This window comes from Chelonoidis abingdonii, chromosome 26 (assembly GCF_003597395.2).
Source record: "Chelonoidis abingdonii isolate Lonesome George chromosome 26, CheloAbing_2.0, whole genome shotgun sequence".
NCBI lineage: Eukaryota > Metazoa > Chordata > Testudines > Testudinidae > Chelonoidis > Chelonoidis abingdonii.
Genome location: NC_133794.1, coordinates 10,027,392 through 10,051,374, shown reverse-complemented (window position 1 = coordinate 10,051,374; position 23,983 = coordinate 10,027,392). Strand labels below are relative to the sequence as shown.

Here is a 23,983-nt window from a genome sequence, read left to right as displayed (position 1 = left end):
AAAGAGAGAGATCCCCAACAAGCAGCTTGTGCCATGAGGCTCTCCTGCCCCCACCCTTTCCTTCTCAGAGCATCAATAGTGCTTCAAGCAAACTCAGAAGACGAAAGCATCAGGTGTACATCATCACGAAGGAAAACAGGCGCCGTTAGCAGGCAGGAACGGGCACTATATTCTGAACCACCAACCTACCTCTTACTCAGCCCCACAAGTACAAAGGCTGCAGGTGGCTCCTAAGCCAAAAGGGAGTCCAAGCTCCCATGAACCATGCTGCTGAACCCTCCCTCCCTCCCCCACATGCCCCCTTTGAATTGCAACATACCATTTTGCCAACCACTTGGCATACGGTCCAGCATTCCCACGCACCTTGATGCCCAGTGACAGTGACTCTTGCATCTACGCTCATCTCAACAAACCCGGGGCTTCAGCGTGAATAGCAGAAACCTGCAAGACAGGCGGACCCAGGGAAGCATGTCAGCTGCAGAAGGTGGATGGCATTCAGGCCTGCTAGGGCGCACCGTGCCGCGGGCAAGACCGCAGCTGGGGAAACACAGGCTGTCAGGGCTCTCTTTTGAGGACAGCTGTTAGCAAGGTTCAGTGCCGCCTCACGCTTCTCTGCATTTGTAACGCACCTAGCAACGGGACCCACGCTGGCTGGATTCAAGGCACCGTTAGAATCGACGGTAAAAGTTACTGAGCTGGGAAAGACACCTGATGTTCAGTTAGCTCCTGCCATACAAGTCCCAGTAGCGTCAAAGATATGCCACTGCAAAACTCACAGCCATTTAAGGCGCCCAAGGTCTGCAACAATACCCTCCATCCCCCCACTCTCTCATGCAGCCCAAGGGACCTGCAGCCCAGCTGCTTTCAGTTCAGAATTTGCAGGGCCTTGCTCCTTCTCCCCCGCCCTGCAAGACTGGAGAGTTGCACTTACTGTTTGGTCGTTATGGGGCCTCTCATCGTCGATGGCTCCCCAATACACATTCATAAGATTCTACCAAGGGTCTCGGGGCCTACAGGGATCTGATGGGCCCCCGGAGTCCAGGACTTCTGTTCTTCACCAAGCCTTCAGTACCATCCATGGCAATGGTACGAACCGTGTTCTCACCTGCCAGGGAAGGACATTACATGGATGCCTACATAAAGCTATCATAAGGTAACAGACAGTTGCTGCAAAACCTGTCCTGACTGACCACGCGGTGCCTCATTGGGGGTGGGGGGGGGGGGGGTATCTCCTACTTAGCAGGGAGACAGTTCCAGGGACACATAGTGGTTAGGGTACTACCTCGGAGAGCTACATTCAGCTCCAGCTCTGACACACGTGTGTCACCTTGGGAAAGTCGCTTCGCCTCTGGTACTGGAGGCTGCAGAAGTACCACAAGTGGAAGGGACATCAAAGCAGGGACATGCACAGGAGTCCCTGGGAACAGCTTTCACTGCACCCCTCGCTGTAGCTCTTTCCTAGACAGAGCCAGGCCAGCACCATTTTAAGCCTGCTTCCTTCTCAGATCACAGTTGTGGCTTCAGCACGCTCAGAAAAAGAAAGTCATCATGCTAGATCATCAGCGAAGGAGGGAGCTTCATCCCTGTGCAGTTACAGACCCGGAGGGGGTGTCAACTTACCCAGATGCTGAGCCACTTCCAGCACCAGCCGGTGTCCCTGCCCTGCACCTCAAGGCGTCAGGATCGGGGGCAGCCCCTCGTCGAAACTGGACGTCCACACACAGCGCCATGACAGCCACAGACGAGCCCGTGTAACCCCGGCCTTGGCGGCGGGGCCGTCTGCGCTGCATAGTCCCGTCCTGGGAAAGGGCAGAGGAGGCGAGAGTCAAGGTCAGACACTGGGGCAGGGGACAGGCTGCAATGCTGCTTCGGGGAAACAAGCGGTTGTCCAGGGAACTGGCCCCATGAGAGGAAAGATCCCTGCAGCCTACCAGGGCCCCCTCTCCCAGCCCAATCTCCCAGCCCCAAGTTTGCCTTCCTGGCCGGGGGAGGCCAGTCTCCTCCAGGCCGTCCCTGTCCTGGGTCAGTCCCAGCCCAACACCAGTGCTACAGCCCCTCCCTGGATACCCCCCCACCCGCTTCGGCCGCTTCCAGCCCAGCTGCCTCCCCACAAGCGTTCTCGCGGTGCCAGAATACCTGGGGTTCCCCCCGCGGCCCGTTCCGGCCCATTCCCAGCTCCCTTCACCCCAGGGCCTCCCCCTCGGCTCACTCCCCCCCCCGCGGCCCGGTTCCGGCCCAACGCTCCCCCCAGCCTAGGTCTCCTCCTGCGCCCCCGGGACCCGGCTGCATCCGCCTCACTCCGTCCGGACCCCCCGACTGCGGCCCAACCGCGGCCGTTCCGACCCCCCAGCTCCATCCTCCGGCCCAGGTCCAGCCAACCCCCACCGCCCGCTCCACCGGCCGGCCCCAAGGACCCCCCCCGCACTCACGGCCCCCCCGGCCCGGCCCCCCCGCCTCACGGCCCACCCCCGCACTCACGGGCCCCCCGGCCCGCCCAAGGTGACCCCGCCCCCCCGCACTCACGGCCCCCCCAGCCCGGCCCCCCCGCACTCACGGCCCCCGGCCCAGCCCCAAGGTGACCCCCCCGCACTCACGGGCCCCCGGCCCGGCCCGCCCCCCCCGCACTCACGGGCCCCCGGCGGCCGCGCCGCGCCAAGCAGCAGGTGGCGCAGCGGCCCCGAGGCCCCGGCCGGGCCAGCGCCCCGCGCCGCAGCAGGGGGAGGCGGCGGCGGCGCTGAGCAGCGACCCACGAGCCCCAACATGGCGGCGCAGACTGAGCCCCGCCGCAAAGAGAGAGATCCCCAACAAGCAGCGTTGTGCCATGAGCTCTCCTGCCCCCCTTTCCTTCTCAGAGTCATCAATAGTGCTTCAAGCAAACTCAGTAAGATACCGAACAGTCATCAGGTTACATCATCAGCGAAGGAACACGGCGCCGATACAAGGGCAGAACGGGCACTTATTCTGAACCACCAACTCCTCTTACTCAGCCCCACACAGTAACAAAGGCTGCAGGTGGCTCCTAAGCTCAAAGGGATCCAAGCCCCATGAACCATCTGCTGACCCTGCCCTCCCTCCCCCACATGCCCCCTTTGAATTGCAACATAAACCGATTGCCAACCCTTGGCATACGGTGCCAGCATCCCCACGCACCCTGATGCCCGTGACAGTGACTCTTGCATCTACGCTCATACTCAACAAACCACGGGGTTCAGCGTGAGATAGCAGAAAACCTGCAGACAGGGGCCCAGGGAAGCATGTCAGCTGCAGAAGGTGGATGGCATTCAGGCCTGCTAGGGCGCACCGTGCCGCGGGCAAGACCGCAGCTGGGGAAACACAGGCTGTCAGGGCTCTCTTTTAGAGGACAGCTGTTAGCAAGGTTCAGTGCCGCCTTACGCTTCTCTGCATTTGTAGCGCACCTAGCAACGGGACCCACGCTGGCTGGATTCAAGGCACCGTTTGAATCGACGGTAAAAGTTACTGAGCTGGGAAAGACACCTGATGTTCAGTTAGCTCCTGCCATACAAGTCCCAGTAGCGTCAAAGATATGCCACTGCAAAACTCACAGCCATTTAAGGCGCCCAAGGTCTGCAACAATACCCTCCATCCCCCCACTCTCTCATGCAGCCCAAGGGACCTGCAGCCCAGCTGCTTTCAGTTCAGAATTTGCAGGGCCTTGCTCCTTCTCCCCCGCCCTGCAAGACTGGAGAGTTGCACTTACTGTTTGGTCGTTATGGGGCCTCTCATCGTCGATGGCTCCCCAATACACATTCATAAGATTCTACCAAGGGTCTCGGGGCCTACAGGGATCTGATGGGCCCCCGGAGTCCAGGACTTCTGTTCTTCACCAAGCCTTCAGTACCATCCATGGCAATGGTACGAACCGTGTTCTCACCTGCCAGGGAAGGACATTACATGGATGCCTACATAAAGCTATCATAAGGTAACAGACAGTTGCTGCAAAACCTGTCCTGACTGACCACGCGGTGCCTCATTGGGGGTGGGGGGGGGGGGGGTATCTCCTACTTAGCAGGGAGACAGTTCCAGGGACACATAGTGGTTAGGGTACTACCTCGGAGAGCTACATTCAGCTCCAGCTCTGACACACGTGTGTCACCTTGGGAAAGTCGCTTCGCCTCTGGTACTGGAGGCTGCAGAAGTACCACAAGTGGAAGGGACATCAAAGCAGGGACATGCACAGGAGTCCCTGGGAACAGCTTTCACTGCACCCCTCGCTGTAGCTCTTTCCTAGACAGAGCCAGGCCAGCACCATTTTAAGCCTGCTTCCTTCTCAGATCACAGTTGTGGCTTCAGCACGCTCAGAAAAAGAAAGTCATCATGCTAGATCATCAGCGAAGGAGGGAGCTTCATCCCTGTGCAGTTACAGACCCGGAGGGGGTGTCAACTTACCCAGATGCTGAGCCACTTCCAGCACCAGCCGGTGTCCCTGCCCTGCACCTCAAGGCGTCAGGATCGGGGGCAGCCCCTCGTCGAAACTGGACGTCCACACACAGCGCCATGACAGCCACAGACGAGCCCGTGTAACCCCGGCCTTGGCGGCGGGGCCGTCTGCGCTGCATAGTCCCGTCCTGGGAAAGGGCAGAGGAGGCGAGAGTCAAGGTCAGACACTGGGGCAGGGGACAGGCTGCAATGCTGCTTCGGGGAAACAAGCGGTTGTCCAGGGAACTGGCCCCATGAGAGGAAAGATCCCTGCAGCCTACCAGGGCCCCCTCTCCCAGCCCAATCTCCCAGCCCCAAGTTTGCCTTCCTGGCCGGGGGAGGCCAGTCTCCTCCAGGCCGTCCCTGTCCTGGGTCAGTCCCAGCCCAACACCAGTGCTACAGCCCCTCCCTGGATACCCCCCCACCCGCTTCGGCCGCTTCCAGCCCAGCTGCCTCCCCACAAGCGTTCTCGCGGTGCCAGAATACCTGGGGTTCCCCCCGCGGCCCGTTCCGGCCCATTCCCAGCTCCCTTCACCCCAGGGCCTCCCCCTCGGCTCACTCCCCCCCCCGCGGCCCGGTTCCGGCCCAACGCTCCCCCCAGCCTAGGTCTCCTCCTGCGCCCCCGGGACCCGGCTGCATCCGCCTCACTCCGTCCGGACCCCCCGACTGCGGCCCAACCGCGGCCGTTCCGACCCCCCAGCTCCATCCTCCGGCCCAGGTCCAGCCAACCCCCACCGCCCGCTCCACCGGCCGGCCCCAAGGACCCCCCCCGCACTCACGGCCCCCCCGGCCCGGCCCCCCCGCCTCACGGCCCACCCCCGCACTCACGGGCCCCCCGGCCCGCCCAAGGTGACCCCGCCCCCCCGCACTCACGGCCCCCCCAGCCCGGCCCCCCCGCACTCACGGCCCCCGGCCCAGCCCCAAGGTGACCCCCCCGCACTCACGGGCCCCCGGCCCGGCCCGCCCCCCCCGCACTCACGGGCCCCCGGCGGCCGCGCCGCGCCAAGCAGCAGGTGGCGCAGCGGCCCCGAGGCCCCGGCCGGGCCAGCGCCCCGCGCCGCAGCAGGGGGAGGCGGCGGCGGCGCTGAGCAGCGACCCACGAGCCCCAACATGGCGGCGCAGACTGAGCCCCGCCGCGGGCAGGGTGGGTCTCAGGGGAGGGGGCAGAGAAGTGTGGGCGATGGGTAGGGTGAGTCTCAGGGGAGGGGGCAGAGAGATGTGGGCAGGGCAGGTCTCAGGGGAGGGCTCAGAGAGGTGTGCGTAGGGTGAGTCTCAGGGGAGAGGGCAGAGAGGTGTGGGCAGGGCAGGTCTAAGGGAAGGGGGCCGGTGGAGCCGGGCGGTGGGGGGTTGGGCTGGACCTGGGCCGGAGGATGGAGCTGGGGGGTCGGAACCGAGCCGCGGTTGGGCCGCAGTCGGGGGGGTCCGGACGGAGTGAGGCGGATGCAGCCGGGTCCCGGGGGGCGCAGGAGGAGACCTAGGCTGGGGGGAGCGTTGGGCCGGAACCGGGCCGCGGGGGGGGGAGTGAGCCGAGGGGGGAGGCCCTGGGGTGAAGGGAGCTGGGAATGGGCCGGAACCGGGCCGCGGGGGGGGGAACCCCAGGGTATCTGGGCACCCGCGAGGAACGCTTGTGGGGAGGCAGCTGGGCTGGAGCCGGCCCGAAGCGGGTGGGGGGGGTATCCAGGGGAGGGGGCTGTAGCACTGGTGTTGGGCTGGGACTGACCCAGGACAGGGACGGCCTGGAGGGAGACTGGCCTCCCCCGGCTCAGGGAGGCCAAACTTGGGGCTGGGAGACTTGGGCTGGGAGCAGAGGGCCCTGGTAGGCTGCAGGGATCTTTCCTCTCATGGGGCCCAGTTCCCTCTGACAAGCCGCTTGTTTCCCCCGAAGCAGCATTGCAGCCTGTCCCCTGCCCCAGTGTCTGACCTTGACTCTCGCCTCCTCTGCCCTTTCCCAGGACGGGACTATGCAGCGCAGACGGCCCCCGCCGCCAAGGCCGGGGTTACCACGGGCCGCATCGTGGCTGTCATCGGCGCTGTGGTGGACGTCCAGTTCGACGAGGGGCTGCCCCCGATCCTGAACGCCCTTGAGGTGCAGGGCAGGGACACCAGGCTGGTGCTGGAAGTGGCTCAGCATCTGGGTAAGTGACACCCCCTCCGGGTCTGTAACTGGCACAGGGATGAAGCCTCCCTCCTTCGCTGATGATCTAGCATGATGACTTTCGTTCTTCTGAGCGTGCTGAAGCCACAACTGTGATCTGAGAAGGAGCAGGCTTAAAATGGCTGCTGGCCTGGCTCTGTCTAGGAAGAAGCTACAGCGAGGGGTGCAGTGAAAGCTGTTCCCAGGGACTCCTGTGCATGTCACCTGCTTTGATGTCCCTTCCACCTTGGGTACTTCTGCAGCCTCCAGTACCAGAGGCGAAGCGACTTTCCCAAGGTGACACACGTGTGTCAGAGCTGGGAGCTGAATGTAGCTCTCCGAGGTTAGTACCCTAACCACTATGTGTCCCTGGAACTGTCCTCCCTGCTAAGTTAGGAGATACCCCCCCCCCCCCCCCACCCCCAATGAGGCACCGCTGTGGTCAGTCAGGACAGGTTTTGCAGCAACTGTCTTGTTACCTGTGATAGCCTTTATGTAGCATCCATGTAATGCTCCTTTCCCTGGCAGGTGAGAACACGGTTCGTACCATTGCCATGGATGGTACTGAAGGCTTGGTGAGAGGACAGAAAGTCCTGGACTCCGGGGGCCCAATCAGAATCCCTGTAGGCCCCGAGACCCTTGGTAGAATCATGAATGTGATTGGGGAGCCCATCGACGAGAGAGGCCCCATAACGACCAAACAGTAAGTGCAAACTCTCCAGTCTTGCAGGGCGGGGGAGAAGGAGCAAGGCCCTGCAAATCTGAACTGAAAGCAGCTGGGCTGCAGGTCCCTTGGGACTGCATGAGAGAGTGGGGGGATGGAGGGTATTGTTGCAGACCCTCTGGGCCGCCTTAAATGGCTGTGAGTTTGCAGTGGCATCTCTTTGACGCTACTGGGACTTGTATGGCAGGAGCTAAACTGAACATCAGGTGTCTTCTCCCAGCTCAGTAACTTTTACCCGTCGATTTCAACGGTGCCTTGAATCCAGCCAGCGTGGGTCCCCGTTGCCTAGGTGCGCTACAAATGCAGAGAAGCAGTGAGGCGGCACTGAACCTTTGCTAAAAGCTGTCCTCAAAAAGAGAGCCCCTGACAGCCTGTTGTTTCCCCCAGCTGCGGTCGTCTGCCCGCGGCACGGTGCGCCCTAGCAGGCCTTGAATGCCATCCACCTTCTGCAAGCTGACATGCTTCCCTGGGCCCCTGTCTTGCAGGTTTTCTGCTATCCACGCTGAAGCCCCGGAGTTTGTTGAGATGAGCGTAGAGCAAGAGATCCTGGTCACTGGCATCAAGGTGGTGGACCTGCTGGCACCGTATGCCAAGGGTGGCAAAATCGGTATGTTGCAGATCAAAGGGGGCATGTGGGGGAGGGAGGGCAGGGTCAGCACATGGTTCATGGAGCTGGACTCCCTTTTAGAGCTTAGGAAGCCACCCTGAGCCTTTGTTACTGTGGGGGCTGAGTAAGAGGAGCTTGGTGGGTTCAGAAATAGTGCCCGTTCCTGCCCTTGCTAACGCGCCCTGTTTCCTTCGCTGATGAGTAACCTGATGACTTTCGTTCTTCTGAGTTTGCTGAAGCCACTATTGATGCTCTGAGAAGGAAAGGGGGGTGGGGGCAGGGAGAGCCTCATGGCACAACAGCTGCTTGTTGGGGTGCTATTGAGCTAACCAATTGCACCTGCTCCCCCCTCGCCCAGGTCTGTTCGGGGGCGCTGGTGTGGGCAAGACCGTGCTGATCATGGAGCTGATCAACAATGTGGCAAAAGCCCACGGTGGCTACTCGGTGTTCGCTGGTGTCGGGGAGCGAACCCGCGAAGGGAATGACTTGTACCATGAAATGATCGAGTCGGGGGTCATCAACCTGAAGGACACAACCTCCAAGGTGAGGGGGCGCCCCTGGTTAAGATCCCTGGGGGTCAAGCTGGTCTGCTGTATCGGCCCAGGAGCGAAAGCCGAACCCTGGGGTCTGTGCAGTGTACCCTGAGCAGTGCTGTGTGGCTGGCCAAGCAAAGAGCCTCTGGCTCAGCCCCACTGGGGAAATGCGTCGTCCTTGGGGGCACAGCTAGGGCTGGTGCTCCTGGAACAGCCCCATGGAGATTAATGGGTGGGGCCTGGTGAGCTGTCCCGGTAACACATTGGCTTTCCTTGTGCTGCAGGTCGCCCTGGTTTACGGGCAGATGAACGAGCCCCCAGGCGCCCGTGCAAGAGTTGCGCTGACAGGGCTGACGGTGGCAGAGTACTTCAGGGACCAGGAGGGCCAGGACGTGCTGCTCTTCATAGACAACATCTTCCGGTTCACGCAGGCTGGCTCTGAGGTACAGTGGCAGGCCGGCACCAGGGAGCCATGATCACCTGGCCAGTGGGGTGAGCTGGGGAACACTGGCCACCAGCAAAAAGGCTGGGGGGGGCGGGGGAGGGAAGGAACTCTTCCTGTAGCTCCAGATGGGCCTTCTTGGGCTTACCATGGAACTGCCCCGCCTCGTCCAATCCACGTGACAGGCTCCCGTTTGGGCAAAGCCACCAGTGTCTGTGGCCTCCGCCTGACCCGACCCTGCTCCCTTTCAGGTCTCTGCCCTGCTTGGCAGAATCCCCTCGGCCGTGGGGTACCAGCCCACCCTGGCGACTGACATGGGCACCATGCAGGAGAGGATCACCACCACCCGCAAGGGCTCCATCACCTCCGTGCAGGTAACTGCTGCCCGTGTTCTGGGGAGTGGCCAGTCAGTGCCCGCTCAGCCACACAGGCCTCTCCTGGCTCACTGAGAGGTTTCCCATTGTGCTGGCTGTACCATGACATCGGCATCTCCCTTGTTGCCTAGGCGATCTACGTGCCAGCTGATGACTTGACTGACCCTGCCCCTGCCACCACATTTGCCCATTTGGACGCCACGACTGTGTTGTCGCGCGCCATTGCTGAGCTGGGCATCTACCCTGCTGTCGATCCTCTGGACTCCACCTCCCGCATCATGGACCCCAACATCGTGGGGCAGGAGCACTACGATGTGGCCCGGGGGGTGCAGAAGATCCTACAGGTGAGGGCTGCATGGGGTCAGGTGTGAGAGCGACGAAGGCCCAGTGGTTAGGACATGACTGCCGTGGGAGGGTCCCTGCTGTTAGCTGGACCAGGTCCCTTATCCCCTCTGGGCTCGGTACAGCAGGGAAGAGCATGGACTGGAGGGCGCTTGGGTACTCTGCAAAGGGTTGGAAGGGACCTCAGGGTCCCCTGTTCAGTGCCCCTGGGCTGGACTGTCAGGGGATGCTCTAGGATACAGGCTGTGGGGTCTGCACATCGAAGGGAGCCCCAGTTAGCTGCTGAGGAGCGGGCAGCTCTGCCAGCCTGTCAATGGCCTGCAGCGCTTGTGTCTCTCTAGGACTACAAATCCCTCCAGGACATCATCGCCATCCTGGGGATGGATGAGCTGTCAGAGGAGGACAAGCTGACAGTAGCTCGCGCCCGCAAGATCCAGCGCTTCCTGTCCCAGCCGTTCCAGGTGGCCGAGGTCTTCACTGGCCACTTGGGCAAGCTGGTCCCTCTGAAGGAAACTATCAAGGGCTTCCAGGAGATCCTGGCAGGTGAGGTGCTGGGGGTGGGGCTTATTGACTCTTCAGCTCACCCAGCCCTGGCAGTGGGGGGATGATGGCTGTGGCCCATGGAGACTCCCCTCTGCTGCCAGCTGGGAGGCTGGGTCCACATCTCCTGATGCTGCCAGCAGGTCACTGAGGTCCATGGCCGTCTTGGTGGGCTGCCTGGCAGGGGCTTGCTTGGTGGGCTGCAGCTGCAGCTTCATCAGGCTCGGGGGGGGGGGGGGGGGAGAAGAACCCCTCTGTGAGATGATTCCTGTGAAACTGCAGGGACCTTCCCCAGCTGTGTAAAAGCCCTGGTGTTTGCTGCTCCCTTGTGGGGAGTCCCTGGGGTGCAGGGTAGTTGGGTCCCCCTCCTCACTGCTGCCTCTTGTGCACAGGTACCTACGACCACTTGCCGGAACAGGCCTTCTACATGGTGGGCCCCATTGAGGAGGCCGTGGCGAAGGCAGACAAGCTGGCCGAGGAGCACTCATGAGCCACTGGCTCCGTCATGCCTCTCCCCCACCGCATCCCTGCCCGGCTCCCCAGGGCCCCAGCTGGGTGTCATGTCGTGTCTGCAGAGAATATTTAAAGTTTCCAATAAAACATCCATGTAAAACATTAAGCAGGGGTGTTGTCACTGTGGGGGGCCTGCGGGAGGATCTGCATGGGGCAGAGTTCTGGGGGGGGGGATTCCGGGGGTGGCAGTGTAACTTACAGGACTAATAAATGGTGCAAGTAGCTTCCAAACCAGCTGATCATTGGGCCTGGGGTGCCTCCTTCCCTCCCCTCAGCTCCCGGCGCCCTGTGACACAGCTTGTCCCAGCCTGGCTGCTGCATTGGGCCTGGCGGCAGCAAGGAGTCTAGCACTGCTGAGTCATTCGTCTCCAAACTGGAGCTGCTGTCGGTCCTGGCTGGTCCCTGGTTGGTGCTGACGTCACCCCCCAGCGGAGACGCTATAGTGCCCAGCCCCTGCCCACGGTTAATTAGCGGGTGAGGGGTCGGCTGAACTTGGTCCCCCGCTGACTGGGGAAGGCAAGGAGAGAGGGTCTGAGATTTCAGAGCCTCTTTACTGCGGATGTTTGCAGCAGAGCAGCTTGACAGATGCTTCTGGGGTAGCAGAGAATGAAGCGGGTTGGCTCTGAAATAGTTCTTGCTACGCTGGGCCAGGCTGAGCCAGCCTCCCCCCTCGGGCAGTGCTGTTCTGTTCCCAAGGGCAGGTGGTCTCTTGGGATGAGCCCGTTTCTCTTGGTTTAACCAGAGGGCTTGGCCAGGCCTGGCTTAAGAGGTGGGGGCCACTGGCTGAGGGGCCAGTACCCAGTCCTGTCTGCTTCCCAATATGCTCATCACCTCCGCAGGACAGCGAGATTCCTGAATGCCACCAACTGGGACTGCCATGCCTCCATGCCCAGCCCTCTGCCCTGAAAGCTCCAGGCTGGCACTAGTGCCTGCTTAACATGGCTTCACTGGCAGTTGGGCGATGACGCAGCAGCAGGTTTGTGGGAAGTGCTGCAGGAGATGTGCCAGAGCAGAGTCCAGGAGGGAGAAGCAGCGGGTTGCTCAGCTGTTCCTGCAGGCAGCTGCTGCTGCTGGCGCCATTAACCCCTGAGTGTCTGGGTCCCAGCATGAACACCCGCTGCACCCCATGCAAGAGGAGGGGGAGGCTGGGGAGATGGACCTCCCTGCTGGTTGCCTTGTCTAGTTGCTCACTACTCCTGTTCGTGGACTGGGGAAGAGAGATTCCACCCACAGCAGCAGGAAGAGAGCACACGAGCTGGGTTCATATATATATAACTGGGGTGTTTTCCTTTGGCCCCTCTGCTTCCTCCAGCATCTTACCTCAGCAGAACCCATGGGTCTGTGGCCGCATCTCTGGGTCCTAACAGCTCAGGGCCCCCAGGTGCTGTACAGCTGCCGAGACTCTCACTGCCCTGAGGAGCTGAGACAAAGGCTGGGCAGGGGAAGTGATTCAGCTGCTGTAGTGACAGAGCTGGGCGTAGAACCCACGTCTGCCCCTCAGCCAGGGTTCCTGTGGGTAGGGCAAATGGAGCTCGTTTTAGGGTTCCTGTGGGTAGGGCACTTGGAGCTAGGGTTAGGGTTCCTGTGGGTAGGGCTTCCTGCCCTAGGGTTAGGGTCCCTATGGTCAGAGCACTTAGAGCTGGGGTTAGGGCTCCTGTGGGTAGGGCTTCCCGCCCTAGGGTTAGGGCTCCTGTGGGTATGGCACTTGAAGCTAGGGTTAGGGCTCCTGTGGGTAGAGCTTCCCACCCTAGGGTTAGGGTTGCTATGGGTAGGGCTTCCTGACCTAGTGTTAGGGATCCTAAGGCTAGGGTACTTTGAGCTAGGGTTAGGGTTGCTATGGGTTGGGCACTTGGAATTAGGGTTAGCGTTGCTATGGGTAGGGCAGTTGGAGCTTGGTTTAGGGTTCCTGTGGGTAGGACTTCCCTCTCTGGGGTTAGGGTTGCTATGGGTAGGACATTTGGAATTAGGGTTGCTATGGGTAGGGCATTTGGAGCTGGGGTTAGGGTTCCCGTGAGTAGAGCACCTTGCCCTAGTGTTATGGGTCCTGTGGGTAGGGCATTTGGAGCTTGGTTTAGGGTTCCTGTGGGTAGGGCTTCCTGCCCTAGGGTTAGGGTTGCTATGGGTTGGGCACTTGGAGCTGGGGTTAGGGTTGCTATGGGTAGGGCTTCCCTCCCTGGGGTTAGGGTTCCTGTGGGTTGGGCTTCCTGCCCTAGGGTTAGGGTTCCTATGGGTTGGGCACTTGGAGCTGGGGTTAGGGTTCCTGTGGGTTGAGCTTCCCTCCCTGGGGTTAGGGTTGCTAGGGGTAGGACACTTGGAATTAGGGTAAGGGTTCCTGTGGGTTGGGCATTTGGAGCTGGGGTTAGGGTTCCTGTGGGTAGGTTATTTAGAGCTTGGTTTAGGGTTCCTGTGGGTTGGGCTTCCCGCCCTAGGGTTAGGGTTAGGAACCTAGCATAGGCTAGAGTCAAGCCAGTCCAGGCCTCTGGTCTCTGTGCAGCACTTGGGACAGGGGGGCCTTGCTCTGACTGGGACGCCTGGGTGCTGTCACAATACAAAGGCTACTGAAATGCAGCTGCCTCTTGATTGGAACGTGGCAGGTGTTTAAGCCACTGACCGCAACGGTCCCACAGGAGCTAAAGACCCTGTCTGTCTGCCTCACACAATTATGGGGTGGTCAACAGAGCCCCCGGCCTGCCTGGTGAGAAGAGCTGTCAGATTGAGCTGGGGCCTCAGGGCACACGGACCCCCCAGACATGTGTCAGTGGAGCAGCTCTGAAGTGCTCTGCCCCTGAAGCCAACCCTGTGCCCTCTCTGTAGGGGTCTCATCCCGCTGCTGGCTGTCCCAGCTCCTTTCCCTTCCTCCCTGCCAGGCTGCAGAGCTGTGGGCACCTGCCGGGGAAGTGGAGCCGTTGGACAAGCGTGGAGGGGAAGGGGCTGGAGGGAGCTGGACGGTGTGTGGCGCCGGGCTGGGGGAGGCAGGGTGTTTCCAAACCGCTCTTCTGTCAGCATCTATAACCCAGCAGGGTGGGGGGCAGCTAGGAGCAGACAGGGCCCCTTTGCACCATAGGTGAGCCTGGCCCAAGCCGTGCAGGGGGCCTCCAGTGAGCCTGGCACTGGCCTTGTTAAGGGTGGCATGGGGTGGTCAGTGTTGGCAGGGGGGGCTCTGTATTATTGGGGGCTGATTTTAAAAGGCCCCACTGACCACTCAGCTCTAGACCCAGACTCCCTTCTCATGGGCCCTGCCCTGCAGGGTCGGGTGTGGGGCTGAGGCTGCCAGGGCCTGGCAGGGGAGAAGCACCTGTGGCTCAGCACCCGCTGGCTGAGCATCCTTGGGCCCGGAGGGAGATGCCAGCGCTGGCCGGGGCGGGGCAAATGGATGTGGGATTCAGCCAAGACCCCGGGGAGCTGCTCTCTGGGGGGTTAGATGGGGGGTTAACACGTGGTCTGGTAGCTTGAATGAAGCCCACTGTCTGTGTGGGGGCCCTCCAGATCCCTCCCCCCCAGAGCTGCTCATCGTGGGGGTGCCCAGCAGCCCCCTCCCACTGAGGCCTCCTGTCTCTTGCACCATTTTGAAAACACAAAAGAGCCATTTGCTCAGCTGCCTCTTGGCTTTAATAACCATCCCCGGAGCAGCTGGGCCTTTTGTGTGACTGGGCCGGGCTCAGGGCTCCCCCTAGCGAGAGCAGAGGGGCCGGGAGCCTCACAAGGGGGAGGCCTCTGGAATGAAGGGGGGTCAGATTTTCATGCCCCACTTGGCACTGAATCCAGGCCAGGCCCTTGGCTGGGAGAGGGGCCTGGTCTGGGGTCAGAGAAGGGCCTGATCTGTTGGAGAAGGGGAGGTGCCCCGTTAGCCCGCTGAGGCGGGAAATGAGTTAGGACCAAGGCCCCAGACCCACCTGCCCCGGGAAATCCTGGCTCCTTGCAAGGGGAAATTCCCCAGTGCCCCCCCTTCCCGCCCCGCTCCCCTGGGGTCAGTACAGCATGGAGATGGGCTCTCCCCCGACTGGGGATGCAGTGCCTGGGGGGGATGCCGATGCAGAGAGAAGCATTAGGGGGGCTGAAAATCCCACCAGCCTGGCTCCCCCATTGGGGCCGAGGTGGGGAACAGGCGCCGTGGGGCGCTCTGCAGTCTCCGGCAGGGTTGCGGGGTCCCAGGCTGGGCCAAGCACACAGCAGGGAGGGAGGCGGCCTCACCCCACAGCTCAGAGTCCAAGAGGTTTGGCCCATGTGCCAGGGAGCCCCGGGCGGCTGCTCGGTGCCAGTCGTCGCCAGTCCCACCCCGTGCAATCAGCCAGCCAAAGGCCAGGCACAGAGAGCACGGGAAGGGGGCTGGGGAAAAGCGCTTCTCGAGGGTCTGCTGGCTGTGCTGACCGAGGAGCCCAGTGCTGGGGTCTGCGTGGGGAACACTGACCCCCTTCATCCAGAGGGCTCCAGGGGAGCGTCAGGCTGAGCATGCCAGGGAGGCAAGCAGAGAACCCACTCAGATGAGGCTTGCAGCAAGGGTCTCACGCCTCTCCAACCAGGGGGGTGCCCGGTCCCAGATTTCCCTGCCCTTTTCATTTCTCTCGCAGGCCTGGGGGCCACCTTTGCCTAGCAGCTTCAGGTGCTATAAAGCTGCCAGCACCCCAGGACCATGTGTAGATCCGACCCCCGCAAAAAAAAACTCTACCTCCCCATCTGCCATGGGCAGAGACTGGCTACTTAGCCACCCTGCCCATGGGGTAAAGCCTTAGTGGTACCCCATGCAGCGGGGCAGGAGGGCTCCGGCGAGCAACTCAGCTGCTTCAGAACAGGCCAGAGGTGGGGGACTTTTCTCCCCTTCCCCAGGCACGAGATTTACCGCAGTGGTGAAGGGAGAGGAGAGCGTTCACCTGCATTTGCGGTGCCTGACCAAGCCCAGGCTTCGGAAGAAGATTCCCAGAATGCTTTGCAACTTAGCTAGACTGGAGATCACCTGTCACTGAAATGCAGCCCCCTCTGGGGCAGGACGAAGCAGCTGTTTATATGTGGGGAGGTCACACCACTCGGAGATGGAACCCGGCAGCAGGTCATACAAAGATTGCTCCCCCAGGCCTGAAATGCAGCTGCCTCTTGGTTGGGGCGTGGCAGCTGTTTAGCAGCTTCTCAGCAACATGCTCCGTTTGGGACAGGAAGTGAAGACCACCTTCTCTGGCTGATTAACCCCTCCATTGGTGGAGTGCGGGCAGGATGTTCATGCACAAGAGCACTCGGGATCTCCAGCGGCCCCAGGAGCACAGCGCCGCCTACCAGCACGCTGGGGACTGAGGCGATGCTGATGCTGAGGGCAGAGCGCCTCCTATTGAATTCCTGGGGCATTCGTTTGCGGCAGGGTGAGCTGGCTTCACCCAAAGTTCTGCCCATGCTTGCAGCTGGGTAGGATGTGAAAGGGGATGAGGGCCTAACCCTACGATCCCAGCCCCGCTGGGGAAAGCCCTGGTTGGAGTGGGCTCCCTTGGCACTGCGGGGGGAGCTGGGAAGAGGTTGTGGCTGCTTCCAACCCTGGACTAAAGAACACTAAAGAACACGGGCTAGAGGCCAGGTGGGGAAGGGATTTTTTTAACCCCTAAATCCATTCTCAGGGGGGTCCAGCAAGGTGCGGCTCTGTGGGGCTTCCCCCAGTACCCACTTTTTACCCTGTGCCTGGTGTGTGGGGTGTGCGTGTGTCATGATAGGGGGCATGTGGCATAGTGCCCTGGGCATCAGAGGGTGAGCAAACAGGCATTGGGGGGCCAGGCCCCATTATGATGCACCTGGGTCATGGTGCATTGGGGAGGGGGGGGGCATCACAATGCACGTGGGTCATGGTGCATGGGATTCCATTATGATGCACACGGGTCATGGTGCATGGGGGGGTCCATTACAATGCACATGGGTCATGGGGGGCCCATAATGATGCACATGGGTCATGTTGCATTGGGGGGGCACATTACAATGCACGTGGGTCATGGTGCATTGGGGGGCCCATTACGATGCACGTGGGTCACTGTGCATGGGGGGGGCATTACGATGCACACGGGTCATGCTGCATTGGGGGGGCCATTACAGTGCACGTCCGCCACGGCATCCCATGCACTGGAGGGGGTCCCCATTACGGCCTGTAGCCGCCGCCCCCTCTTGCAAATCAGGCCTGGTAGTGGGAGGGGCGGCCGCGCTGCCCCCCTGTTCCCCCCCAGGGCTGGGGCTCGCCCCTCTCCGGCTGCAAATGGCTCCTGCACCTTTAAATAATTCATCCGGCTGCCTCCTGCACTGGGCCGGGCTGGGAGGAGGCTGCGCCCGCCGGTGACATCAGCGCCCGCCCGGGCTCCTGCAGCCACCTGCTCCCAGCCAGAGCCCGGCGGAGGCGGCACAGGAGCCGCGGAACCCCCCCGCCCAGGTAAGGCGCGCGGGGTGCATCGGGGGGGTCCCCAGCTTAACCCATCCTACCCCCCCCCCTTCCAGCCAACTGCTGCGTGCAGCCTCCTGGGTCCCAAAGGCAGCACGAGCCGGATGGGCCCTGCCTGCCCCCCCCCCGGGTGGGGATCCCCCGATCCGGCTGCCTGGAGCGCGGGGGGGGGAGTCCCGGAGCTCTGCCCTCTCCAGGTGAAGGGGGCGTTGGATGCTGGGACAAACTTTGTGCAACTCTATCCGGGGGGTGGAGGTGTTTGGGGCTTGTGACGCAGTTGAGGGGGGGTGGAGAGTGGGGTCTGGGGCTTGTGACGCGGTTGGGGGGGTATTTGGGGCTTGTGACACGGGGGGGGCTGCAAAGGGGGGCGGGATTTGTGATGCAGCCGGAGGGTTGGGGGTGCAAAGTGGGGCCCCGCAGGATCTGGGGCTTGGAACACAGCTGGGGGGGTGTTGGGAGGTGCAAAGTGTCTGCGTGTGGGGGGTGGAGCTTGTGACGCAGCTGGTGGAGTGGGGGAGCTGCAAAGAGGTGCCTGGGGGAGTTTGGGGCTTGTGATGCCCTGGGAGGGGGGTGCAGGGCCTGGGGCCTAGGATGCAGCTGGTAAAGCCCCGTCTGGCCTGTTCCCCCACTCCCTGCCCCACGGGCTCTGGGGCAGGATTGTTCCCTGGCCTGTGCTTTGCCCAGCCCCCAGGGACGGGTGTGGGGGATCCTCCCTCCTGTCATGGCCTGGCTGCTGCCTGCACTTGGGGGTCTCTCTGTGATCGTCATCTGGGATGCTCCTCTTGGGGGTTCTCCCACTGGGGGGTGTCCTGCCCAGCCTCCTGCAGTCAGGCTAGCAATGAATGTGGAACAAGAGGTCACTGGGTAATAGAGGTTTTGGGGGAGGGGCTGGGAACTAGGACTCCTGGGTTCTATCCCTGGCTCTGGGGGAGGAAGAGGATCTAGTAGTTACAGCAGGGTTGCGGGAAGTCAGGACTCCTGGGTTCTACCACCAACTCGGCCACCTTGGGAGTTGCTTTGTCTCCCTGCCTCAGTTTCCCCACTTGCACAGCTGGGAGAACATTTGCTTGGTTCCCAGGTTAGGGGGTTAAAGTGGGAACCATGGGTCAGTGTGTGCTAGGGCCCAGTCCGGAGGCTGTAGGGCTCTTGCTGGGCCCGGCTGTCTAGCTGGGTGGTGCCCGTTGCCTGAGCTGGGGTTTGCAAAGCACTCTGGTCCCACTGGATGGCAGGGGGAGGCCAGAGCAGAGGGTCAGTGGCAGCTGGAGCGAAGCCCAGGCCTGGCAGTATCTTCTCGTTCCCGGGCGCATTGTGCAGGCGGCTCCTCGCAGTGGCTGGCTAGCCTGGGGCAGCAGGGGCTGAAGTGCCAGGCAGGGCAGCAGGTGCAGGGTAGGGGGGCACCACGGTCTCAGCTGATCCCCTCTCTCCAGCTGTTTCGTATTGACTGGTGAGTGATGCTGGAAACTTCCTCCCTTGCCCTCTGCTGCTGCGACCTTGTTAGCCACGACCTCCGCACGGTGAGAGGGAATCTGCGGGGGGGGGAGTGTTTCCTGGAGTCGCCGGGGGGCATGGGCTATTGGTGTTGGGGTCCCAGAGCCATGTGCTGCCCAGCGGGGAGATAATCCTGGGACCAGTGAAAGCCCTTTGCTCCCGGGAGGTGCCAGTGGGGTCAGATTTCCGCAGCAGGGAGTCTGGGGCCGGGCGCAGGATGCCCAGGGGGTTTGGGCTAAGGGGGAGCTGGGGCGAGGGGCAGAACTGAGGAGGAGGCATTGGAGCCAAGTGGCAGCAGGATGGAGCGTGAGACACTGGCCTAGTGAAAGCCTTGCACAGAAAAGTTTTGACCCACAGCAGCTCTGGGGGCTGGGGTGAGGGGGTGAATCTGCCCGTGGGGAAATATTTTCACGGGAAAGCAAAGTTTCCGGGTGGGGTGAGCAATAAATTAATCAATCCCCCCCCCACACACAGTGAAAATGCTTGTGCAAATTGTCCCGGGAAGCATGAGCTGCTTTGGTGCAGCTGTGGCAAATGAGGGGGGGGGGGGTTCCTGGGCGAGTGGGGGACGGGCACAGCGTGTGACTCCTGGTGTGGCATCGGGCCACAGGCTGCTGCCCAGCCCTGTTTGATGGGACACCTCTGGCATCTCCATCTTTGTGGCTCCGTGCTAGGGACAGCGCAGAGGGGCCTGTGTCCTCTCCCCTGGCTCCGCGTCCTTGGGAACGAGAACGTGCTGAGGCCGGCGCGGTCCGCGCAGGGCTTGCCCGGCCTGGCCTGGTCACGTTTCATGCTGCTGCTGCCTGGCTCCCCTGTCTCTTATCGGCGGTGCCAAGAGTCACCTGGGCAGGCCGGTCCTGGGGGAGCCCTGTCCCCCCCCCTCTATCCTGGGCATCTCTCCCAGGGCCTGCCAGGACACAGGCAGGTTTCCCCCCCTCCTGCTGGGGAGGCGTCTGTGCTTGTCCTGGTGATGATTCACTGGCAGCGCCAGCGAAGGCCTCCCGGCTGCCTGCTGATGGCTGGTGGGAGGGGAAGTGAAGGCTGGGCTCCAGGCAGTGGGGGGGGGGAGATCCTGTGTAAGTGTGGGGGGGAGCCCCCCCCACTGCCTGGCACAAGCGCTCGCCAAGCTCAGCCATCTGTTCCCCCTGCACCTTGCAGCCGCCTGGAGCGGTGCCCAGACCACAATGGCTCCTGGTTTTGTCTCTGATTGTGGGGCGGGGGGGGGGGAGTGACATGGGAGAGAGGGGAGGAGTTGGCAGCCACAGTCCAATCTGCAGCCAGCCCCACTGCCTCTCCCCACCCTCCACCCTCCTTGGGCTTGTTAGCATCGTGCCCCCCACCAGAACACCAGCCTGTGCCTTGCCCTGTCTGGATGCTTCCAGGGGGCTATTGGAAGGGTGGGGGCAGCTGGTAACTAGGGATGCAGGAAAGAAGCCCACGTAGCCAGATCATCTGATGGCTCTTCCCTGCTCCCCCCTCCCCGCCCCCCAGCTCCAGTGCCCCCCTGCTGGGGCTGAACTGTTTCCTGAGGCTATGGGGCTGTGGGGCAGGCCATGTGTGTATTTGAGGAGGCCAGGTGAGAGCAACTGGGGGGTTGCCCTCCTCCTCCCCAATCCTTGTCCCCTCTCCCTGCTTGGCAGAGGGGACACACAAGTGCCCCCCCCCCCCGGTACTTTGGCTGCTGGAGCCAGCTTGTGGCATCTCCTCCATGGTGGAGGCGTTGGGGTGGTGATGGGGGTCCCCCATCCCAGCCTTCATCTGCTGCCTCCTAGGCTTGTGGGCTTGGTGGCTGTGGAGGAGTCAGGGGGACATTGGGCAGAGGAGTTTGGGGGGCTCTTGGAGTTGGGGCTGCTGGGATAGGGGGTTTGGGGGGCCACTGGGGTGGGGTGGAAGGTTCAGAACTGGCAGGAATTGAGCAGGAGAAAAGCGAAAGGGTTTAGAAATGGACCAACCTGGCAGCAGGGAGGGAGGGGCCGTGCTGGCTAGCGGTGGGGGGGGGTCCAGCCAGCCCCCCAGGGGGGCAGAGAGCCAGCCCAGGCAGATGCAGGGTCCCTTCTCTTCCCACCCACTTCTGATTCTTGGAACAGCAGCCCCAGCCTCCTGTGCTTGCTTGGAGACATGGCCAGGATGCCCCAGGGGGTGGGGGGATCTGCACCTTTGGGTGGCACAGAGGCAGGGGAGGCACGGGATGCTCAGCAGGGTCCAGAGGCAGCCCCCTCACATTGCTTTGGGTTCAGAGCCTGGAGGGGTGGAGGCTTCCTACAACAGGGGGGATGAGATGGGGCTGTGGGGTGGGGAGGGGTCCAGGGGAGCAGTGATGTGGGCGGGAGGGGCTGGAAGCCTTTTTGGGGGAGGAGGTGGAGATGGGAGTCATCTTGTCCTGGGGCAAGCTCTGTGCAGGGCACTCGTCCTGGATCGCCCCAGCATCAGAATCAAGGGGAGCTGACTGGCATCCCCACCCGCAACCCTGCAGGCTGGAGACCCCTCCCTGCTCCTTCCCCCTGCAGCCCGTGGCCCTGGGAGCGGATAGGGGGGCTGTTTCAGAGAGCGGTCCCCCGAGTGCTGGGGCGGGGGGGCAGAAGCCCTGTGTGGTTTGGGGACCATGTGCCCATCTCTGTGCTTGGCAGGGGCTCTGCACGTGAATGGGGAGGGGGGATGCCCTGCACCCCACCTTCCCTACATCCCCTACCCTCCCAGATTTGCTCAGCCCATCAAGCCATGCTGGAGGCCTGCTCCATCCACCTCCCCTCCCATGCCAGAAATCCCCCCTCCCCCTGCTTGGGATTACTGCAGCTCTCTCTGTAACCTACTTATGCCTCTGGCATCAGAGACGAGCAACCCCCCCCCCGCCGCCCCAATGGGAGCTGAGCGTGGCTCTCGCTAATGGGGCTGCCTGGTGCGCCCCTCACCCCTGCAGGGAGGCAGGCTGGGGGGGAGATGGGCTATGCACGGCGATGGGGAGAGCGCTGGCTACCCCCCTCTCGGGGGGGCTGCACCAGAGGGCAGCTGAATGCCGCGTTCCTAGCGAGAGCTGGGGGGGGGCTGCAGCCTGCGCCTGAGGGGGCTGGGCTGGCAAATGCCCATGGGGCTCGGAGGCCTGGGCTGGATTGTGTTCTGGTTTCCTTCCTGAGGAGGGCAGGGATGTAACTAATTGGGGGGGTTGAACTCTGTGCGATGAGTCTGACGTTCTTAGCTCAGGTCCACGTCCCGTGGATTCAGGAGTCGTCTCGTCCCCACTGTGCCCCGTGTGCCCGTTCCATCTTCCCTGCTGTGTGTACCATCCCCCGTGGGGCTGCAGACACTCCCCGCTCCCCCCAGCAGGCCCTAGGTTCACGGGTCTTTGTCCTACTGTCTGCCACAGGAAGCAGAGCTAGGACCAGCTTGGGATGCAAGGCTGGGAGGATGGGTGGGGTGGGTGTGCTAGGACTCCTGGGATATTTTCTTGGCCCTGACTTGCTGTTGGGGGTGGGGTGGGGGTTGAGTTGTTTCCCCGGCTCGTACCTCAGTTTCCCCACTTGTAAAATGGGAGTGATGCCTGCCTTCCAGAGGGGCTGTGCTAATGGATTAGCTGGTGGCTCAGTGGAGTGCTTTGAGATCTTTGGGCGAGAGGCCTAGAGGAGGGCAGATAACAATACCGAGCTGTTTGGCTGAGTCAGCATTCGGCACCAGGAGGAAACAGCTGACGTGGGGGGGGCGCGCACCTTGTTGTGCCCGCTTTTGCTGTCAGATTTCTCCGTCTCCGGTTGCCCACTCCCTGTGTCCTGCCAGATCGGTACGGCCAGTGGCCATTTTGATCCCTGTGTGTGCCCCTCATCCTCCAGCAGCGCCAATCTGCAGCTGCTACGGCTGCTGGAAAGCTCGAGTCACGCGTCTGGACCCGGCTCAGCAGAGGCAGGAGATGCAGCCACTGGCTTCTCCCCAAAGGTCCAGCATCCACATTCTCTTGCTAGGAGCTTGTCAGACACCCCCGCTTTGTGGGTCACATTAGATGCAGGGACGGGGCTTCGAATGCACAGTGAGGTGATCGAAACCTGGTGCCCACCAAGGCTGGTTCTTGAATCTGCCCCTGGGACACATCTGTGATGTAGGGGTGGGGGTCTGGCCTGGGGTTGGGATTGTTTGCACTCCTGGGAGCCAGGCAGTGGGGATGAAGGAGGCACCAGGGAGAGGCTGTAAGTGCTTGGGCATCTTCTATGCTTTCCTGAGCTGTGTGCACGAGTGAGAGAGGTGAAAGGAGAACTCCCTGGATGGGAGAGCCGGGGAACCAATTCCTGGCAGTAGGAGCTGCAGAGGAGAAGGCTCTCATGCTCTGATTTTGTGTCCGGGGGGGGAGGGGGGAGCTGGATTTATGGGAGGGGGAGACTGGCTGCAGCAGATCCACGGAGGGCTTTTTGGGAATGAGGAGTGGCTTTTTAAAGTGGAGCGTGGAATGACTGAGGAGGTGGGATGGGGATGGGGGGTAGGAAAAAGGGGCTGTACATGTGGGAGTCTGGGGAGCTTGGATTTGGGGAGGGGGGAGTGAGGAAATGAAGTGCTGCAAAGGAGGATGGGTGGCATGATCTAATGGTTAAGCACAGTAGGGGGAAGCCAGGACTCCTGGGTTCTGTTCCCGGCTCTGGGCAGGAAGTGGAGGCTAGAGCTGAGGTGGGGTTGTGATTCAGGGCTCCTGGGTTCTGTTCCCTGCTGTGACTCCCTTGGGCGCCTCGGTCTCCCCTCTGTAAGGCGGGGAGTGCTGGCTCTGACCTGCCATGCGCTCTAGAGGAGGGGTAGGAAGGGAGCCGCGAGTTGGAGCTGGGTGTGGGGTGTCTGGAGATGGGACTGAATTGGGGAGGGAGCCGAAACTAAGGAGATGCCCCTACCTGAATGTGTGTGTGGGAGGGGGACTAGAGCTTTAGCTAAGGAAGGGGAGACAACACCCCCTGCAACTTGGGAGGAGGGGGCTGCCCCAAAGTCTCCCAGTCTGGATCACACTGGGAAGTCCTATCATGGTGCCCCCTACCCCTCTCCTCATCAGGACTCTCTCACCCCACTAGCCGCTTCCCCTCTGTGTCCCTGGTGTCCGCCCTGGCAGTCCCCCCACTGTGTCCTTGGGGACACCCCCATTGTCTGGAACTGAGCTTGAGGGGCCCAGCATTGGCATAGCCCCCTGGGCAGCTATTGCCCCCTCAATCCCTGGGGGTGGGGGTAGGCAGTGCTAGGACCCAGCCTGGCCCCCCAATCCACGAGTGGGTGGGGACTCAGCCTGGCCTCCCAATTGAGGGGAGGGGAACCGGGTGGCTCTAGGACCTGCCCCCCCCATACCCGGGGGGGGGCGCTAGGACCCGCCCCCCCGGGTATGGGGGGGAGCAGACGAACCGGGCGGCGCTAGGACCCGCCCCCCCAATACCCAGACGGGGGGAGAAGGAACTGGCAGTGCTAGGACCCGCCCCCCCAATACCCGGGGTGGGGG

The 23,983-nt window shown here is 62.1% G+C and overlaps 2 protein-coding genes and 5 non-coding genes across 7 annotated transcripts in view; 4 read left to right on the top strand and 3 right to left on the bottom strand.

Annotated features, from left to right (window-relative positions):
• Positions 1-59: 59 nt before the first annotated feature.
• LOC116827832 (small nucleolar RNA SNORD59) lies at positions 60-132 on the bottom strand. The gene has a single exon (XR_004374398.1). It is a non-coding gene; the product is annotated as a small nucleolar RNA SNORD59 (small nucleolar RNA).
• Positions 133-1,496: 1,364 nt separating this feature from the next.
• LOC116827830 (small nucleolar RNA SNORD59) lies at positions 1,497-1,569 on the bottom strand. The gene has a single exon (XR_004374396.1). It is a non-coding gene; the product is annotated as a small nucleolar RNA SNORD59 (small nucleolar RNA).
• Positions 1,570-4,283: 2,714 nt separating this feature from the next.
• On the bottom strand, positions 4,284-4,356 carry LOC116827831 (small nucleolar RNA SNORD59). The gene has a single exon (XR_004374397.1). It is a non-coding gene; the product is annotated as a small nucleolar RNA SNORD59 (small nucleolar RNA).
• A 1,191-nt stretch (positions 4,357-5,547) lies between these two features.
• ATP5F1B (ATP synthase F1 subunit beta) lies at positions 5,548-10,752 on the top strand. The gene is made up of 10 exons (XM_032785649.2): positions 5,548-5,581; positions 6,162-6,572; positions 7,100-7,274; positions 7,781-7,902; positions 8,261-8,445; positions 8,720-8,878; positions 9,129-9,251; positions 9,383-9,595; positions 9,935-10,136; positions 10,526-10,752. Exons 1-10 carry the CDS (start codon positions 5,548-5,550, stop codon positions 10,621-10,623), a joined length of 1,722 nt encoding a protein of 573 aa, XP_032641540.1. The 3' UTR covers positions 10,624-10,752.
• On the top strand, positions 6,625-6,698 carry LOC116827829 (small nucleolar RNA SNORD59). The gene has a single exon (XR_004374395.1). It is a non-coding gene; the product is annotated as a small nucleolar RNA SNORD59 (small nucleolar RNA).
• On the top strand, positions 8,091-8,164 carry LOC116827826 (small nucleolar RNA SNORD59). The gene has a single exon (XR_004374392.1). It is a non-coding gene; the product is annotated as a small nucleolar RNA SNORD59 (small nucleolar RNA).
• Positions 10,753-16,939: 6,187 nt separating the features above from the next.
• The window catches only part of BAZ2A (bromodomain adjacent to zinc finger domain 2A), a 34,138-nt gene continuing 27,094 nt past the window's right edge, over positions 16,940-23,983 (top strand). The window contains exon 1 of the mRNA XM_032785493.2: positions 16,940-17,037. The gene's annotated coding sequence lies outside the window, so the exon portion shown is untranslated. The remainder of the gene's footprint in view (positions 17,038-23,983) is intronic.